This window comes from Hyperolius riggenbachi, chromosome 5 (genome assembly GCF_040937935.1).
Source record: "Hyperolius riggenbachi isolate aHypRig1 chromosome 5, aHypRig1.pri, whole genome shotgun sequence".
Lineage (NCBI taxonomy): Eukaryota > Metazoa > Chordata > Amphibia > Anura > Hyperoliidae > Hyperolius > Hyperolius riggenbachi.
Window position 1 is genome coordinate 356,232,134 of NC_090650.1, and position 20,701 is coordinate 356,252,834.

The following is a 20,701-nucleotide window of genomic DNA, read 5'->3' on the forward strand; positions in this document are numbered from 1 at the left end:
TGTGCCTTCCACACCAATATACACACGTGCTTTACCGTTATCTAGCCTAAACTGTTATACGACAGGGAATTATTATTGTACCATTAGCTCTAGAGCAAGTGCATGACTGCATACCCTGCATACCTGTCCCAACTCTGCCAAGAAATATTACACACACACTAATAAATATATATATATATATATATATATATATATATATAAATATATATATATATATATATATATATATATATAAATAAATAAATAAATATATATATATATATATATATATATATATATATATATATTATACTGCTGTGGGTATGAACTGACTGGTATATATAGGGATACCACACATAAGAAAGCAGAGTATGGAGATTAGTATAAAAACTGTCAGAAAAGATGCCCGTGTGGTCAGTAGTTATATGGGACGGGGGTGCGGCTGTTAATTCTAGTCTTTGAGTCTCATATGACTCACGCGTGTGGGATGGTGGTCTTGAAGATATCGAGCATACAGTTGCCAGTTTTATCCCAGATTTCCAAGGTAAATTTTTCTCCGTTCAGAATCACAACATTTTCTAGGCAGTTGGTTCCAGAACGGGCAAGCTGCTCATTGTCTGTAAAATAGAACAGGTACATATACATATAATGTTAAGTGCTGTTATATTCAATAATGCAAGAACAGGAGAAAAAAGTCAAGAAGGATGTGTAGGCTGGCTTCCCTACACAAACTGAGCATATGATGATAAAAGGCTGAAGAGAACCAGCACAGTCAACTGATTGTTTCTGATCCTCAAATAAGATATTTTGACTAGCCATTGCAATAGCTTAACTTTCAAGGAGGGGTGGGGCTGAAGGCTAACATTACCCATTTTTCTTTTTAAATCATGGAGATCAACCTAATGTGTGTTCAGCAGTGACTTTAGATAATGGTCTGACTATGCAATGCAATATACAGTCATTACGTTTTCCTTGGTCTAGAGATCTCTGCATAGACGTTCATGCTTGGCCATTCCTTGGAAAGGAAGTGAAGGTGTGGACAGGAAGCCTCACTGGTCACATTCCCTTCCAGAGAACAATGGAGAATGGTGAGCATGGGCTCATCCATTATCCCTACCTAACCTCCTTAGTACTAATCCCGAGTCAGCATCGGGCCAATCTGCAGCTCAGAGCGGTAACCCTGAGTTGGATCCATGGGAAGCGAGTAATGTGCAGGGTTGCCGCAGATCTACTGTATCTAGCGATATGATTTTTAGGGTCTAAAAGCTTGTGACAAAATGGTTTTGCTTTCAGAACCTAAAATCTGAAAATAATCATAACACTAGGGAGGTTAATAGGCAACACAAGTTGTGTTGGAGCCTAGAGATGACCCCCCAAATGACAAGAGAAATTATGGGTACGGATGTCAGCAAAGGTCCATGAGGCCTCTGGTTTCAGCACATTTTAGAGCAACAATACTATTAACATTCTGTTACTGTTATTTGGCCATGTCACCACTGAATGTTACATTCATAATGCTTCAGGCCTCGTTCACATCATTTAGCGCAGATGGCTGTGTGATCGGAACGCAACGCGTCCGATTGCACGCGCTATGCGCTGCAGATCCCATTTATTACAATGAATGGGATCTGCGCTGCGATACCCAAAAATGCGTGCAGCAGGCGATAGCGCAATCGCGCTGTCACGCAGCGCATATGATGGGAACGGTAGAAAGGCTGTCTATGCCCTTCTACCGTTCTTGCGTGTTGCACACTATACGCGCTGCCAAAATGCGCACGGCAGCGCGTATAGTCTGAACGAGGCCTAACAGTTTTATAATCAGCGGATATATGGGGGAAACTTTAGCAGAGGCATTACACAAATGCTCTAGTCCAAGCATGGGCAAACTTGGCCCTCCAGCTGTTGAGGAACTACAAGTCCACAATGCATTGCAGGAGTCTGACAGCCATAAAGGCAAATGCATCGTGGGACTTGTACTTCCGTAACAGCTGGAGGGCCGAGTTTGCCCATGCCTGCTCTAGTCAGTAGGAGCTGCCCCATACACAGTTAGCAGAAGGTTTATAAGCTGAGGAGGAACACAGGGAGGTCTCACCTTGCTGCACACACCAGTACAGCTGAGCAAAGATATCATCTAGCAGGACATCGCTGAGGACCTCAAAGTACTGAGTGAAGACATCACAGATTGCATAGAGGGCATGATTGCATGTAGTGGTCATCCACTCTGCTTTCTAAAATGACAACACAAGGTAGAAAACTCAGTAATTGCATGTAAAGTCATATATGTAGACAAGACAATGGATATGGTACATTCCTGCATAATAAACACTCGATTTGTATGTAATTATGATCCCATTGAAAATGTAATCTTATCCAAATTCATACTAGAATAGGTACAAAGATGGGCAAACTAAACAAATCAGAGAGATGGAAGGTCTCGCTTACCAAGAGAGGTTGGACAAACTCAGTTTATTTAGCTTGGAAAAAAGATTGCTAAGGGGTGACCTGATTAACATGTATAAATAAATCATAGGGTAATACAAAAGCTGGCAGGTGAGCTTTTTGTCCCTAGGCTAGTACAAAGGACAAGGGGACATGATCTGGAGGAAAAAAAGTTTTGCCATATGTTTAGGCAGGGGTTCATTACAGAGTTGTTAAAATTTGGAATATTTTACTACAGAAAATAATTATGACAAATGTTATATCTGCATTTAAAAGAAGTTTGCATGTTTCCCCAGGGCCGTATTTATTAAGAGGCACTCGTGGGCACCGGCCCCTAGCGGCTCTTCAGGGGGGAGCGGACAGCTTGCCTGTCGGCATTTTATTATTTTTTTTTTTTTAATCAGCCTCCATGGCTGGGCATGGGGGAGCTGCTGTCTGCGTCTGAGGTGGGGTGGGGGGTCAGAGAACAGAGGCTTTTAGCTTGCTTAATGCAAGAGTTTTGCCCCCTCCCCCTTCAGCAAATGGTTCAGCCCTTGCGAGAGGGGAGCGCTCTATGCCACTGAGCTGTAGCATTCTGTTGCTAGGCTACAGTCGGCAAACTGTCCAGGAAAGAGCGCCCCTCCTCCCTGTGCAATTGTCCTCAGTATGACTCGCTGTACTGCCCCACCCCCTCTCCTAGCAGAGCGCGCTGTATTCAAATCGGTGTCTTGACACACAGCTAGCTCCTGCATGGCAGCCTTCCCACCGTCATACAGGAGCAGAGAGAGGAGCAACACCTGGCCTGCTGTAATGGAAGAGCTGTCATCTCTGAGTCCCAACTGCGGGAGATAGAGGCAGCAGAGGAGAACAGCTGTGGTAAGGCTGACTGTGCTGATGTGTGAAGCAGCTCCAGACAATTGAGATAAGATGATCTTGCCTTACCTGCTGTTCTGTCCTCTCCCTCCAAGCACGTGCTCCTGTCTCTGCCCTCTTTGTCAGGCACAGTATGCAGCATGATAGTGGTGTGTGATCCCTGCCAAGTCCTCCTGACCAGTGAAGACTGTCCTGGTGAGATTTCTCCATTTCCAGCTAGTCTGTCCCTCCTGTTCTTCTACATCTTTCCTTCTCTCTCATGTGTTTTTATTTTACCCTCTCGCTTTTTTTTTTTTTACCCACTATGTGTGTCCACCTCTGCTTTCCTACACTTTCCACTATCTCCCACCTCCCCATCTCACTCTCCCCTATCTCTGCTTCTCTCCCCCGCCCCTCTTTCTATTTATCGACCATCTCTTTCAAAGGACTTTTATGCCTGGGACACAACATGCAATTTCTGGTCAGATAGACAGTTGAATACTGTAGATAATTTCATTTTCCGATTACTACTATACAAAATCGATCAGAAAAATGATCGGATCTGTTGGAAATGAACTATTCAATTGTCTATCTGACAGAAAATTGCAAGGTGTGTAGCAGGCATTAGGTGAAATAAGTCTGGCTACATTTCACCTAATGCCTGCTACACACCTTGCAATTTTCTGCCAGATAGACAGTTGATATGTTGCCCACATTGCGATTATTCTCTGCTGAAATATTGCTCATTGCGATTATTTTCTGGTGAAATGTTGCCCACATTGCGATTATTCTCTGCTGAAATGTTGCTCTCATTGCGAATATTTTCTATAGAAATGTTGCCCACATTGCGATTATTCTCTGGTGAAATGTTGCCCACATTGCGATTATTCTCTGCTGAAATGTTGCCCACATTGCGATTATTCTCTGCTGAAATGTTGCCCACATTGCGATTATTTTCTGGTGAAATGTTGCCCACTTTGCGATTATTTTCTGGTGAAACATTGCTGCATTACGATTATTTTCTGGTGAAACGCTGCACAAATTGCGATTATTTTATGGTGAAACATTGCTGCATTACGATTATTTTATGGTGAAACGCTGCACCATTACAATTATTTTATAGTGAAACGCTGCCCCATTATGATTATTTGGCACCTATGGGGGGGCCCCATCCAAATTTTTGCAAGGGGGCCCAGTGATTTCTAGGTACGCCCCTGACTACTACCTAAACTGGGGATACCTATAGACCTGGCTATCTATACTGGGGACACCTATAGTATGTCTACTACATTGGGGACACCTATAGACCTGGCTACTTTATACTGTACTTATACTAATTATTTATATAGCGCCAACATATTACGCAGCGCTGTACAGAGTATATATAGGCTTGTCACTAACTGTCCCACAGGGGGGCTCACAATCTAATCCCTACCATAGTCATATGTGTATGTATGTATTGTAGTCTAGGGCCAATTTTTAGGGGGAAGCCAATTAACGTATCTGTATCGTATGGCATTGGGTTGTGGGAGGAAACCAGAGTGTCTGAAGGAAACCCACATAGCCACGGGGAGAACATACAAACTCCTTGCAGATGTTGACCTGGCTGGGATTTGAACCGGGAAACCAGCGCTGCAAGGCGAGAGCGCCAACCACTACGCCGCCATGCTGCCATACTACTGTACTATATTGTACTGCCATCTTCAGCGGTACTTCACAGAGTACACAGTCATGTCACTGACTGTCCTCAGAGGAGCTTACAATCTAATCCTACCATAGTTTAATGTCCTACCATATTATTATGTATTTATATAGCACTGGCATCTTCTGCAGCACCTTACAGAGTACATAGTCATTAGGGATGATCGGAACCAGCTAATTCCGTTCCGCCGGAATTTGCGGATTCCGTCAGCACTAAATTCCGTCGCTATGACATTTTCGCGGAATTCCGCATTCCGGCGGAAAAATTTAAGTAATCGCAAATGAGACCTTTTTTATGCTAAATGGTAGCCTATAACACCTAGTTGCTGTTCCCCTGGTCTTTTTTATTCTTTTCCAGCACGAGGTCTCTCTTCCTCCCTCCTCCTCCCCCAGGTCAAGTGCTTAGAAGGCAGCTCTCCGCACCGCTATACCACCAACGCTACATGCTGAAGCCAGCCTAGCATGTACCATTGTGATATACCCGAGAGAAAAATTAGCTCTCTCTCCCCCCCATTGAACTGAATTTTCAGCTTAAAACCATCAACGGATACCGGCGGAATTTCACAGGCAATTTTGGAATTCCACCAGATTGAAAAAGCAATTCCGTTCCGCCCAAACGGAACAGAATGACCAATTTCCGCCCAGAATTGCGGAAAATACAATTCCGCGAAAAGCGGTGACCATCCCTACTAGAGAGAGAGCTACAAATCTCTAAGCTAACAAATTTTTCTCTTGGGTATATCACAATGGTACATGCTAGGCTGGCTTCAGCATGTAGTGTTGGTGGTGGTATAGCGGTGAGGAGAGCTGCCTTCCAAGCACTAGACCTGGGTTCGATTCCTGGCCAATGTATGTGTGCTGGCTTTTGACATCCTACAAATCCCTGGAAGACAAGACAAGAGAGGAGGAGGGAGTTTGGGTGGTTTTTGAAGTCTGTGGAGCTGAAATTCCTATTTTCCTGCAGAAATTTGTTTGTTGTAAAAAAAAAAATTTGCATTCCGCGGAAATCCGCATCATTCCGCGGAAATTCTGCTATAGTAATTCCGTTCCGTTGCGGCGGAACGGAATCACCAAATTCCGGCCGGAATTGCGCAAAACGGGATTCCGCTGTATTTTTTGAGCATCCCTAATAGTCATGTCACTGACTGTCCTCAGAGGAGCTCACAATCTAATCCTACCATAGTCCTAGTCTAATGTCCTACCATATTATTATTATGTATTTATAAAGCACTGACATCTTCTGTAGCACTTTACAGAGTACATAGTCATGTCACTGACTGTCCTCAGAGGAGCTAACAATCTAATCTTGCCATAGTCTAATGTCCTACCATATTATTACAGTATGTATTTATATAGCACTGGCATCTTCTGCAGCACTTTGCAGAGAACATAGTCCCCTGACGAAGGCATATGGCCGAAATCCGGATTGGGAATACTTTTAGATATGAAATAAACACAACAATTTGTTTGTAAGTGCAATTTTGTGTGGGTCTGTCAACTTTGGGCGTAGTCTGCACTATGGTGTTTGTCCCCTCTGCATCCCCATAACCAGGAACCAGCCGGCATAGTCCTGGAACACATTGGACTGCGAGCAGTGACATCACCACTGGCGGAAGGGGAAGGAGACGGTTTCCGCATCTCCGTGCGACCATCCGCGTGCATACAGCTTCACTATCCATGCGGACCCCGTACAATCGTACGCAATATACGGAGGACGCTGCACACTGATAGGGATGTATTTCCATACTCCCAAAAGGTACTGTGTCACACATATGAACTGTCTCTCAGGAATTGTTGTCCACGAGTATTTACAGTGCGCTGTTTTTCTGGACGGACTTGATCATATTGATCTGTACCATTATTGTAAGCGCCAGGTGCTCCATTATCTTCTCCCAACATAGTCATGTCACTGACTGTCCTCAGGGGAGCTCACAATCTAATACCTACCACTATTTTGTGCGAAAGAACACTGGCTAATGTGTGTCTTTTTTTTTTGGGGGGGGGGCATTTCCTACTTCCTTTTTTAGGGTCACTTTACTCATACCCGGGGAGAAAACATGGCCCCAACGACTTTGGGCTGCACTCTTACCAGGAAATTTTAATTGGTCACACCCACTGTATGTTATGGCCATGCCCAGTGCATTTTGTGGCCATGCCCATTTTCTGCCTCCACCTGGGGGGGGCGCCATAGGTTTGGGGTGCCTAGGGGAGCCCAAACCCTAAATAAAGCCCTGTGTTTCCCTTGCATTGAAGGACATCCGCGGCTATAATTACCCCAGAAGAGTCGATCCAGGGATTTTATCTGACTGCCACCTGGAGTCAGGAAGTATTTTTTTCCCCTTAAATGTTAATGGGCCCAAGCCTTGTAGGTTTTTTGTTTTTTTTTTTAATCTTTTTTTTGCCTTTCCCTGGATCAACTGGGATATGTGAGGATTTATGAGGGCAATGTACCTAATTTCTTACTTTATGTTTTTTTTTTTTAATCCTGGTTTCAACCAAACGAACTATGAGTTCTGAAGTCACCTCTATATAGTAACCAATGCCATTTTGCAAGATAAGTGTGACTACCGTATATACTCGAGTATAAGCCGACCCGAGTATAAGCCAACCCCCAAACTTTTACCTAAAAATGCCAGGGAAAATGACTGACTCAAGTAGAAGCCGAGGGTAGGAAATGCAGTGGTCTTACAGGGCAGAAGAAAGCATTGTTTGGAGAAAGTAGTGGACTTGGAGGGGGTAGAAGGTATATATGCAGTGCAAACTGCCAGATTGAAATGGTATGTGTAGTTGACATCTGTGTCAATGCCATTGTAAAGCGTGTACAGGTGTCTCATATTGATTACATTTTTATAGTCACAATCTTACTGGATGTAAAGTGCATCTAATGATTGCAAATGAAATCTATGTGGGCAGCATAACACCTTCAGAATTACTGACTCAGTATGAACATGCAGATGAAGTACTTTAAAATGAAATAAAGATTGAAGCCGTACATTACTCTCAGTTTAGGTCTCCTTTCAGCCCAGTGACCCAAAATAACCCTATCGGGCGCTTATTGCAGCTGGACAATCACAGTAAGATTTCTGAATAGGTTCTGCACATCAACACATCTTGCAGTTAATTCTCAACATGCTATTTACGTTTTCTGACTTTCTGTACTTTCTCCTGTTTTATGCAATTTTTTTTCTGGCAAGCATAACCCACAGAAATAGCGTTTGCTAATAATATTAGGAAAACATGCAGTTAAACTGACAAATCGCATCCAGCTGAATTCAAAGTCTCGTATACACCAGTGATAACATTTTTGCTCAGTTATTCTTCTGAAAAGTAAACTTGGAGTGGTGCATCTTTCTTCACCTCCACGGTGCCCGAGTGTCCCCTTGGCATGTGCGGCATATGCCCACCCCCCAAGTGCACCTTCCACCGCAATATAAAGTCCGGAGGTGCCTGGCAATGGCTGTGTCCTCTTCGTCAATGTGCACAAGCAGAATTAGGGAGAGCCTTCTGTGCCGGAGTTCTCCCCCGGCATATGTGGTGGTGGTGTGTCTGATACTTACCCCCGGGTGCCCAAGTATCTCCCCGGCATGTGCGGCATATGTAGTCATGGTGCGTCTGTCACTCATCGTTCTGAGCCGCTTGGAATCCCTCTGCCTCTCATAGCCGCGGTCTCATTGCTATGGTGCCCTCTAGTGGCGCCTCACATCACGTCAACACAGATGAGACTGCAGCTACGGAGGCAGAGGGATTTCAAGCCGCGCAGACAGGAGAGTGACAGGCGCATCACCGCTGCGTATGCCGCATATGCTGGGGAGACACTCGTACACCAGGGGTGAGTTACAGACGCTCTACCTCCGCATATGCTGGGGGAACACTTGGAAACTCAGGTCTGGAGGTGGGCGGTACAGAAGGCTCTCCCAAATTCTGCTCTGGCACACTGCACATGGCAAGAACACAGCCATTACCGCATATTGCGGGAGGGGGCCCACTCTGTTATGATGCGAGTATAAGCCGAGACCCCAACTTTTAGGCCACATTTTTGGTCTCAAAAACTCGGCTTGTACTTGAGTATATACAGTATTCCCTTACAGTTCATAAGCAGCAATGCACCAGGAAGCCATTTTCACTAAACATCATTGCGTGCTCAGGGAACCGAAGGCAATATTACCATTACTTACGTCAACTCTGAAGAGCGCGTTGCGCAATTAGCGCACCCTGTGTTACCTAGGTAAAACCCACGGTACTAGGATCATGTGCACTATACAAGTAGCATAACATGCCACTTGTTAGGCAGTACCCACGTAATGTGAGCTGTGCCAACTACACAACAGGTGCTTCATAGTCCGTGAAGTAATATTAAAACTGCTGTGCATTCTGTGTGCATGGCAACTTTATCAATGTTCGGTGAGTATAGCTCATAGTGTGAACACATCCTAACTGAACAAAGATTGTGACTGGTTGCTGCAGGCAACCGTTCCACCACTGATCCACCCTGATATATCTACCAAAAACACTAAACCATCATTGAGGGAAAGCTGGGAAAGAGACAAGTGCATCATCTCCATTTTCAAACAGGCTGTAATAAGCTTGGCTTTCTGCATGGTGCTTCTATGTCCCTTCAAGCACTGCAGTCCAAGGAAGGCCTTTGTGCGCGTGTGAAAAACAGGTAGTGGAAATACTTTATACCTCACAGAATTTACAGTTAAATCATACTGTGACACGTATTAAGCCAAGAGAACATAATTCCTCCCAATCCTCCACAAGAAGCAATAAAAAGGTCTGTTAAGCACATAATAAAATGATTTCACACAGCAGAGTCCTGAAATCACTGGAATGCTCTCAGCAAGTTCAAGGACTACCATAGTGTGCTCCAAGCTAGAATTATGCACAGGGCTAAGTATAGTGAAATAGTGCTCCTGCCGGGGATCAAAGAGAGCCTGTTAGCACACAAACCACAAGGCGACAAACACTTCTAATGGAAGCAGACTTGCTCTCAGGTAAAAGAAAAAATGATTAGATGCGCCACAATATGGAGATAGAGCGAATGTCAATACTCATTCGAGACTTCTCTCACAGATATTTTGTGTTATGACCGTATCCCATTACTACACAGTACAGCCAGTTAGGTATGTATTTTTTTTGAAGAGGAATAAGAATGACATTTAAAAAAAATCCTGCATGTGTGAAAGGTAGTTATTAGGAACAGCCACGACATATAGTAAAATGCAGTAAATTATTCAGGATACTGACTTTTACATTAAATATCCTGGCTTCATAGTTACATAGTTATTTTGGTTGAAAAAAGACATACGTCCATCGAGTTCAACCGGTACAAAGTACAACACCAGCCTGCTCCCTCACATATCCCTGTTGATTCAGAGGAAGGCGAAAAAACCCTTACAAGGAATGGTCCAATTAGCCCCTAAAGGGAAAAATTCCTTCCCGACTCCAGATGGCAATCAGATAAAATCCCTGGATCAACATCATTAGGCATTACCTAGTAATTGTAGCCATCAATGTCTTTCGATGCAAGGAAAGCATCTAAGCCCCCTTTAAATGCAGGTATAGAGTTTGCCATAACGACTTCCTGTGGCAATGCATTCCACATCTTAATCACTCTTACTGTAAAGAACCCTTTCCTAAATAAATGGCTAAAACGTTTTTCCTCCATGCGCAGATCATGTCCTCTAGTCCTTTGAGAAGGCCTAGGGACAAAAAGCTCATCCGCCAAGCTATTATATTGCCCTCTGATGTATCAGAAAAACTTCCTATACCTATATATTGCTGTATATTGTTATGTAGCCCCGCCCACCACTGAGGCTTAGCTTAGCCTAGGCTGTTCATTATACAAAAATATTTTTCCGGCAGAGCACTCTGGGAGACCAGCTATGTTTTCGTACCAACTTTAGAACTCAGTAATGAACATTCCGCAGAGATCACTAGACCTGTGATAAATTTTAGAAAGTAAATAAGGGAGAGTAAAGATTTTGCAATGGGCAAACACTGACTAAATAGTAGATTAATATACAAAAAAAAATAAGCAACACATTTTGGTTACAGGTACTCTTTAAGAGACACTGCCGATAGGAGACTTTTACAGAAATAGCCGCCTCATCTTACAATGGACTCATAAGACTAGTCCCGAGTGCTTGGAGTGTCCACCAGTAAGATTGACAGCACACCTCACCTCAGTCTGCTGCTCTGGAAGTTTCATGTTGTCAAAGATTCTGAAGACAATCCTGAACAAATCCTGCCACCAGTGCTTCTCAAATGTATGTCCATAAGTCTTCATCACCTCAAACATGACGGTCAGACCCCTGTAAGGCAAAGACAGTGTTACATCACACGAGCTGTGACAAACATACTAACATTTGTACAGATTACTGGCAAATAGAATGCTGTGAATGAGCCTGGGAAGTAGATGTACCACTTGTTTTCACCTGGAAGAAGCAGTTGCTTTACTTACTAGTCTTTAAACTGCACTGGCAGTATACCTTAAAGATCAACTCCTGTCAAACGTTTTATTTTATTTAGTTTAGGCCACAACCTCTTTAGGTTTTTTATTGTTAATTTTGTATTATAACGCATCTGTATACCATAGATTCTTCTCAGCTCTGCTTTGCAGACAATGTTCAGTAATCTACATCCTAGGTTCTCAACATGCGGTACGCGTACCCCAGGGGGTACTTCTGATGGGTCCAGGGGGTACTCGGGCTTGATATACTTAACCAAGAATAACAAATTTAGAGATACAGAAAATTAGAATTCTTATTTAAACACCAAATTAGTATTTTAGCTAATTAAAAGCAATAATAAATGCTTGCACATTGTTTAGAACCAATTATCATGTACTACGATTAAATATATATTTGTCAAGGGGTACTTGTGATCATGTGTACTATGCTAGGGGGTACTCGATGAGTACAGGGTTTTAAAAGGGGTACACACTTATAAAATGTTGAGAAACACTGATCTACATCACTCAATGGCCCATATGCAATTCACTTTTTCTCCTGAGTTTTCTCCTAAGAGAAAATTGTTCATCTTCGATTTAAAATACTTTTCTAGCACTTTGCAATGGAAAAAAAGTACCAAAAAGTAGGTGAAAAAGTACTGTTAAAATATAGTATGTATTTGCTTGCTGATTATTTAAAATACATTTTATTTATAATTTGTGATAATATCACCCAGGAGAAAACTCAGGTGAAAAACTGAATTGCATATGGCCCAATGTGTTCCAATTTTTATTTGGTATGTTTCTTGGCTGTGATAATAAAAACTGGAGTACTTGGGGGAATCCCACACAGACATGAGAAAATACAAAATGCAAACAGTCCCCTGGCTGGGACTAGAATTGGGACTACATAAGCGAAGTACCCTTGTTAATGATCCCGGTTTTACCCTATGAGAACATCAATCTCCTCTTATCCTGACAGGAATTTGAGTAATCTCTTCAACGGGACAGAGACCTTAATGAGTCAACCTTTCCGTTGTAGAGCTAGGAAAAGTTACAACCTACGTAAAGTGTTTATCAGTGTACATTTCATTCATCAGGGAGTAGCAGTAGAGTATTGTACCATGTTAGACATCCGTAAAACCAAGAAGTTTTGAATCAGGATGATACCATTTATTGGCAAACTGGAAGAAAAAGAGTAAGATTTCAGCTAATAAGCCTTTGACTCTGTTCGGTTGTTTTGTTGTAATTATGGCATCTGTCATTTATGTTTTCTAAACCATTATGAATCTCCTTTTGATGTGAGATGTATATAAAGCTGTCTGTTCTAACATCTTGTCAAGTATGCCTATAAATGGCATCATTCTGATTCAAAACTTCTTGAATTCACCAGGGAACTCTATGGTTCCCACAATATTGTTGTAATCGCACAAGGGCCTTGGTCTCTCCCCTTTTGTTTCTTATCACTACCGACCTTGCTAGAGCACTTTCTGTATTAGTTGCTATCATATTTATGGTGTTTGCCAGACTGTGTTATACACCTAATATTTTCACCCTACTTTGTATAGCTGTGCTTTATGATTAAATCTTTGCTACTTTAAAACAAGGCTGACGTAGGCCTAGTGCACACCAAAACCGTTAGCAGATCCACAAAACGCTTGCGGTTTTGGGTGCAGATGACAGAGTTTAGTCCCAGTGCACACCGGGCGGATCTTGATGCGATCCACCGGGTGATCACCGGCCGCATCCGCATCAGCATCCGCATGGTTAATGTATCTCTATGGGCTGGTGCACACCGGCGGTTTGAGGTTTTTAGCAAACCGCAAACATGCAGCAAGAGGCACGTTTGCGACTTGCTAAAAACCTCAAACCGCAGGTATGCACCAGCCCATAGAGATACATTAGCCATGCGGATTTTCAGGCGGATCCGCCCGGTGTGCACTGGGCCGTAGAGCTGTTTAATAAGACCCACTGATGTTTGATAATAAAGCAGGCATTGGCTGTCTAAGTAGCTTATTGTCCAGTAGTAGAACCGCACAACAAGTGTGTGGATGCTGGTGCCGGACTCCAAGGCTGCTCAGTACAAGATTATGAAGAGGAGTCCGCACACAGACTTCAGGAACAATAAGTGCAAGAATTTATTGTCCCATCACATACATGTGCAACCAGATGTCAGACCTGCAAGGCTGACGATCGTTCCGGGGCCACTGTGGGTCCCCTTTGTCAAGACAAAGAGCAGAATGACCTTGCCTTGTCAAAGGGGACTCCCAGTGGCCCCAAAACGATCATCGGCCTTGTAGGTCTGATTGCACATGTATGTGATGGGACAATAAATTCTTGCACCTATTATTCCTGAAATCTGTGTGCGGAATCTCCCTCATAATCTTGTAAGTAGCTTATTGGACGGTTATGCTTTGGCTAGCTAATACCAAATGGGTATTGGTACTTATACCATAAGCCACAGATTCTGTGCAGGAATACAAATTAGTTCTGTTCTGTTCTTCAGCTGTCCTAGAAAAAATGAATGAACGCTGGAGATCGCAGGAACAGAAAATCAGGAAGTATTTATTCACTGTACAAATAGATTGTCTTACAGGCAAATCAGAGCAACAGAAATGGAATATAAACGCAGGATGCATTTGGGGGAGAACAACTGTTCCATCAAAATGTCCTCATTTCTGCATACAACTAAACATGCACACTCTGCTAATTCAACAGTACAGGTCCATAAGTGCAGCAGCCAAAAAACACAGCTCCAGGCTTGTAAGACTGTGCGTCTCAATGACCAACCTTTTTATGCCAGTGACCATGTGTTCTGGTGCATCTGCCAAATGTGCAAAGGTCCATTGTGACATATCATCCCATAACTTTTGCAGAGAAGCTCATGAACCAATCATTTCAAAGTACTGTTAGTAAAAGGGAAATAGGGGCCTATGCTATATAACTCACACCATTTTCATATTTAATACAGCCATTCCACAGAAATACCCTTTGGAAAAATCAGAAATGACTGAGGATTCATTCACAAAAGCTTGAAGAAGAAAGGGAAGTAAGTTTTACCCACCTCCTGAAAGGCTGCGCACAGATTAAATATTCAAGGCCAGCGCTGCATCTACAATATCCTTATGGGGCTTTACTATGGCTACAGTGCTGGCCACAAAGAGTTAATCTCTTTCTAAGTGAAGGAGGTGGTGAGAGGGGTCAGGGGATCTGAGCTGACAGTGACAGGATGGGCTGTGCTCCCTGACAGCTTCATGTTGGTGATGATCAGATAGGGGAGGGGTCTGGACAGCTTCTGCCTACTGAAATTGCACTGTCAGCTCAACAGGAAATGATGCTATAGGTCCCAGCCAGTCAGCAAACTATACTAACGCCCAATGCGCAAAACCACAAAAGCAAGTTTACTATTATATGCTTTAAAAAACCGGGAGATGAACTAGTGCTTTAACAGTCATACTTGGCATCACATCCTTTCCGGTCCCTCCCCACCTCTAAAGCACCAAAACCAATGACCTGTTAAAAGGACATATCAAAGCTCTACAGATGAGAAGGAATAAAGCAAACAATAGAAATGATGGCGTAACCTCTTAATCACAGATATTTGCATGCAACTAAATCATATGCAAAGCATGTAACAGGTTAACATACAAGTAAAGCAGGGTTTTAAGTAAAAGCTTTGACAATAATGATATTCATGTACATTACATTCCCCATACACACTACTTGAGTAGCATAATCTTTAATATAAAACGCTAGGTGTGTACATCACTATTTGTCTTAAAGGATACCTTAACGTAACCTTAAATTAAAAACAGGGGGAGCAGGCATGTTTAGTAGGCTCTCCTCATGCCCACCACTCCCTCCCCCCCGGGCTCCTTAGTCCCCCCATGTCACAACTACGTAGTGCTCCTGGGCAGAGCACTCCCAGCCACTGGCGCGCAAACAAGAACGTGCGTTGCCTGCGCAGTCAGCTCCAGCCACCCCGACCAGGAGGAGAACGTGGGAGCGGTTGGCATGAGGAGAGCCCACTAAACATGCCCGCTTCCCCAGTTTAAATTTTAGCTTACGCTAAGGTATCTTAATTCCAATGTAGAAGGGGCACAGCTCTGTCCATATTTCAGTTACACAGGAAGCTGAACTCACAGTACATTAAACACACAATCATAGTATTACAAATACCTTAAAACTGGAATTGCAAATACTGATTGTTACCTGGTTCTTACATCTAATTTGCATCTGTTGATGATGCAAGACAACTCAAACAGGATGGGGAACCATCCCCTCACCCAGACCCGGTCCTCAGGAGCCACATTCATATCATCACTTGTGTACTCCTTAAAGGCCTGCAAAGAGAAAGCGTCTATTGAGAGATACACACAGAAATGCAGCCACACAAAGCATAGGCTGGGCTCACTGTGAGCTCCTCCCTAACAAATGGCTGCTGGTATTTATACTGAATTTAAAGGAATACCGATGAAAAAAAACACACAGGCACAGCTCATTAAGCATGAAATCACACAGGACCCGCAAATGTGATTTATTTCTACAGTTACAACAGCAATCAACAATGTTATCGATCTAGCTTTCTGTTATGTTTCTACAGTACTTTTCACTCTTTAATAATCAAACTTTAAAATTTCAGTGATTTTAATGTTATGAAAAAAAAAACACAGAACTCGGAACAACAGAGAGATGGGGACAGAGCAAAGCACAGAGGCAAGGGAGAAAGCAGACACATGGCTGCACAGCTGTACAGTATTCAGACCAGTGGCACAGCAATTTCAGCTTATAAGCCTTCAACTCCATTCAGTTGTTCTGTTGTAATTATGGCATCTAATTGTCATTTATGTTTGCTAAACACTTATAAATCTCATTTTGATGTGAAATGTATATAAGGCTGCCTGTTCTAACATCTTGTACCGGGGCCCTTGGACCACAGGGGCCCATCCTTAACTGCTCTTCAATGGTGCTATGCTGATAATGATCTTCTATATATATATATGCTTTGGATAGTGGTAATCACTAACAGACAGTTACCCTCCTCTGCTTACACCCCTCTTAAAGAGACTCCGTAACAAAAATTGCATCCTGTTTTTTATCATCCTACAAGTTCCAAAAGCTATTCTAATGTGTTCTGGCTTACTGCAGCACTTTCTACTATCACAGTCTCTGTAATAAATCAATGTATCTTTCCCCTGTCAGACTTGTCGGCCTGTGTCTGGAAGGCTGCCAAGTTCTTCAGTGTTGTGGTTCTGCTATGAACTCCCCCTTCCAGGCCCCTCTATGCACACTGCCTGTGTATTATTTAGATTAGGGCAGCTTCTCTCTTCTCTCTTATCTTTTACAAGCTGGATAAATCGTCCTCTGAGCTGGCTGGGCTTTCACATACTGAAGAATTACAGACAAGGGCAAAGCTGTTTTCATGAAGAAAAGAGCAGCCTGAAACTTCAGTGCATGAGAGATGCAGGGGGAAAGAAACACACAAATGATCTCTTGAGATTCAAAAGGAATGCTGTATACAGCCTGCTTGTGTATGGATGTATTTTCTATATGTGGACATACTGTACATCAACCTACTTCCTGTTTTGGTGGCCATTTTGTTTGTTTATAAACAAACTTTTTAAAACTGTTTTTAACCACTTTTAATGCGGCGGGGAGCGGCGAAATTGTGACAGAGGGTAATAGGAGATGTCCCCTAACGCACTGGTATGTTTACTTTTTAACAATACAGATACACTGTGTCACTCCGTGACCAGGAAGTTCAAATAGAGCGCCCTCTATTTGAACTTCCTGGTCACTGCAGTGACACAGGAAGTTAATGTACGCCGGAATGGAAGCAGGAACAGAGCGGTGCGGTGCAGCGCGGAGAGGATGCCCGGGAGCCAGCGTCAGGTAATGTATACCTGATCGGATCGGCCGCCGCTAGCGACGCGCTCCCTACCCGCAGGCGATCGACGGTATTTTTCCGCATGCCGCGATCGACGGACCGATCCGATTTCGGGAGGAAATCGGATCGGTGGGTGCGTTTAGCGCGAACGATTGGCAGCAGATTCGATCCCAGTGATCGAATCTGCTGTCGTAACGCCCGCAAATCGGGCCAGTGTATGGCCAGCTATACTGTGGATGTCTTTGGCAGGTTTTGTGGCGCCATATGAATAGTTATATATAGAATGCTTGGAGGGCCCAGTGTAAAACTTGCACTGGGGCCCAAAGCTTCTTAGCTACGCCACTGATTCAGACAATTGGTGTTTGTGTACAGTATGGAGTGGCAGGGGGTGAGGGAGAATAAAAAGGTGGGAGACCAAAAGAGGGAAAGAGCGGTGTGAGGGAGAGGAAATAGAGAGAGGGGAAAGACACACACAAGAGGAAAATATGAGCTGGACCAAGACAGCAGCAAGAACCTCAGTAGTGGCACAAAATAGAATAAAAGAAAAACAGGAGGCGGCAGTGCATTGGGATGATAGGGAGGTTGAGTGAGACACAAAGGATGATGGTAAATACAAAGTGCAGATCATGGCTGGCAGTGTAACATCAGGGTTACTGGGCATTGTATGGTCAACGTTAGAGCAGTGAAGGAGGGAAAAACAAAGAACAAGTGGATTAAAAGCAAATAGTATAGGAACAGGGGGAGGATACAGAGAATTAAATTAAAAAAAAAAAGAAAAGAAAAAAAGAAAAGAGGGTGACCTATAAGTAGACAAAGTGAAGACAGGGCTGGCCCACTATAATCACTTTAGTATAGAAAATCTTACTTTTAGTTATAGCTTAAACCAAGAAGAAATATTCTACTAGTTCTGTGCAGGCACTCAGTGGCAGAGCTCACTGTCACCTGTGCATAAGCTGCTTGGAGCTGGAGTCTAATAAATCACTTTTAAAGTATGGGATTTGCTGCCTTGTGGCAACAGAATGGGAAGCTGGGGCGGAAGAAATCGGAAGCAGTGAAAAACCACAACAGGGCCACACTGGGCATATATAATCATTTGGGGGTCATCGGGACTGCACAGGGGACAGAAAAATTGGGGTAGGGGGTCATTTGAAGCACATAGCGCAAGGAAGCATGGCTAGGCATTATGGTGACACAGAGGCAATAAGAAGCATCTTAGGGAGGAATGTGGGGGAGTTTTTAAATTAAGCACACGTGAGCACGGAATATACCATTGAGGGGGGCACATAATGGTCACAAGCAAGCATCAACTAGTCAATATAATGAATGGCCACAGAAGAGTGTGATGAATTTATTTGTAGTGGGGGGAGTATTATGTTGCTTTTTTATCAGTATCTGTGCAATAGTTTCTCATGTGCATGAGGGTTAACGCTAGTATGTATTGCTTAGCTGGGCCACCTCCACTTATTGTAAGTCGATGTCCAAGTCCAAGAAAAAGACAGGGAGGGTGAAGGAAGTTCCTCAGCTGGAGAGGAGGCTCATGAGTAAATGGATCCTCTCCCAGTCAAGTCTGAGGCTACCATGGCAAGGGTAGCCCCCAACACCTGTGGGTCAAAGAATCTGCTGATTGGTGCACATATCTTTGTGGTCTTAGGAGTGATATGACTACTCCCCTTCACATGCTGAATATGATGTGACCTCTATTGGTCTGCTGGAGTTTGAAGCTTAAGGATACCTCTAGTCTGCTTATGGCCATGTGCAGCCACGCCCCCTGGCCCACCGTATTTCAGATCCCTGGGTGACGAATGCAGTTTCATATGAGTGTGAGCATTTGTTACTCATGTTTCACCTTTAGACCAATGCATTATTTCCTGCAATGTATGATGCTGAAATGAAGGAAGTTTTCTCAGCAGCAGTGGAGTTTCACTTTAAGCAGCATTCCTATCCAACTAATTCGTTACCACCTAATAACTACATGCAATTCCTTTGCTAAGTACCCATCAGCCTTACAACAAGTACTGGTAGGCAAGTTATTCATCATAATCAGAATTCTAATTTATTTTGCCTGCAGGTCGCAAACAGCTGCAGCTTGAAAGAACAATCTATGAAGCACGAGTAAAAATGTACAACAGCAACAATTAATCAAACGATGAAAGCCGTACCTGAGGTCGATCAGACACATATTTTGCACAGTGGCGGATGAGACGAATGGCTTCCATGCTGGTGTCTGGGAATGCTGCGTTACAGGCAAACTCAGATAAGCATTTCACTGCATCCTGAAAGGAGTCGATGGTGGCAGGAAAGTGCTTCTCAAACACCAAGGCTGCGACAGAACAGAGGGACACGTCACTTTCTCACACATCTTGAAGGACATCAGAGGTGAAAATAAATTGATGAGAAAAACAATTGTATCTATCCTCCTCCTCCTAAAAATGACTTTTTTATATATTCCACAGTTTTCTTTTATATTTAAATCTAGTTGATATGTTTTTACTGTTTCATTGTCTCTGGTCATTGACACCTTCACTGAAGTATGCTAGAGCTCAAATCTATGAATTATTGATCCTTTTTATGTCTTTCCTGCTCCAGGAAGCCATTTACTGACCGAAAAGTGTTTTATTGCTGTAATTACTTATCAGTGAGGGTTACGCTATAGTCTGACTTGCTCCCGACCTGGATAGAAACTGTCACTTGCATACCTGATTTTTAACTCTTTTAGGCAGAGAAAGAAAAAGAAAAAAGGAACATAGCCTAGTCATTTGTGTGCTTGGCGCTGTACATACACTGTGCTTTAACAAGATAGAATAAAAATTCAACTTGAAGTAGTGCTCCAAGGTAAGTTCAGTTCCTGTTGGCAGAGCAGGAACTTCACATGGAGCTGATCAAGTTCGGAAACAAAAGATTATTTTGCTGATTAATCGATCAAACCAACAGGAATTAAGCCTTGTATAAACGCTGGATGAAACTCTGCTGAGGCGGCCGATAACGACCACCTCTGCCAAGAATCTAGTGTGTATACAGCGGACCCCCGATGCTCCCCGACACCTCTGGCCATCAATAAGATTGATTCAATAGGTTGTCGCATGAGAGCATTGCCTTCTGCACTCACCCTGCCGCCTATCACGTGACCTCACTCCCCTGCAGCTACCTCAAAGTGAGAGTGATATGAAGGTGGACATATTTATTTCCTTTTACATAATGCATGTTGCCTGGCTGTCCAGCTGTTCATCTGCCTCTGATACTTTTAGCCATAGACCCTGAACAAGCATGCAGATCAGATGCTTGACTGAAGTCAGACTGGATTACCTACATGCTTGTTTCAGGTGTATGATTTAGACACTACTGCAACCAAAGAGACTAGCAGGACTGCCAGGCAACTGGTATAGTTTAAAAGGAAATAGACATGGTAGACTCCA

The 20,701-nt window shown here is 43.3% G+C and overlaps 1 protein-coding gene and 1 long non-coding RNA gene across 2 annotated transcripts in view; one reads left to right on the forward strand and one right to left on the reverse strand.

The window, feature by feature from the left end:
• ARFGEF1 (ADP ribosylation factor guanine nucleotide exchange factor 1) overlaps nucleotides 1-20,701 on the reverse strand; it is a 230,663-nt gene that overhangs the window by 19,314 nt on the left and 190,648 nt on the right. The window contains exons 28-32 of the mRNA XM_068237469.1: nucleotides 19,448-19,608; nucleotides 15,614-15,744; nucleotides 11,135-11,264; nucleotides 2,072-2,207; nucleotides 458-596 (exon numbers count right to left, since the gene is read on the reverse strand). Coding sequence (XP_068093570.1) covers nucleotides 458-596; nucleotides 2,072-2,207; nucleotides 11,135-11,264; nucleotides 15,614-15,744; nucleotides 19,448-19,608 — 697 coding nt within the window. The remainder of the gene's footprint in view (nucleotides 1-457; nucleotides 597-2,071; nucleotides 2,208-11,134; nucleotides 11,265-15,613; nucleotides 15,745-19,447; nucleotides 19,609-20,701) is intronic.
• Nucleotides 3,081-19,672, forward strand: LOC137518964 (uncharacterized). Its single transcript, XR_011020938.1, has 3 exons — nucleotides 3,081-3,273; nucleotides 6,503-6,706; nucleotides 19,357-19,672. It is a non-coding gene; the product is annotated as an uncharacterized lncRNA (long non-coding RNA).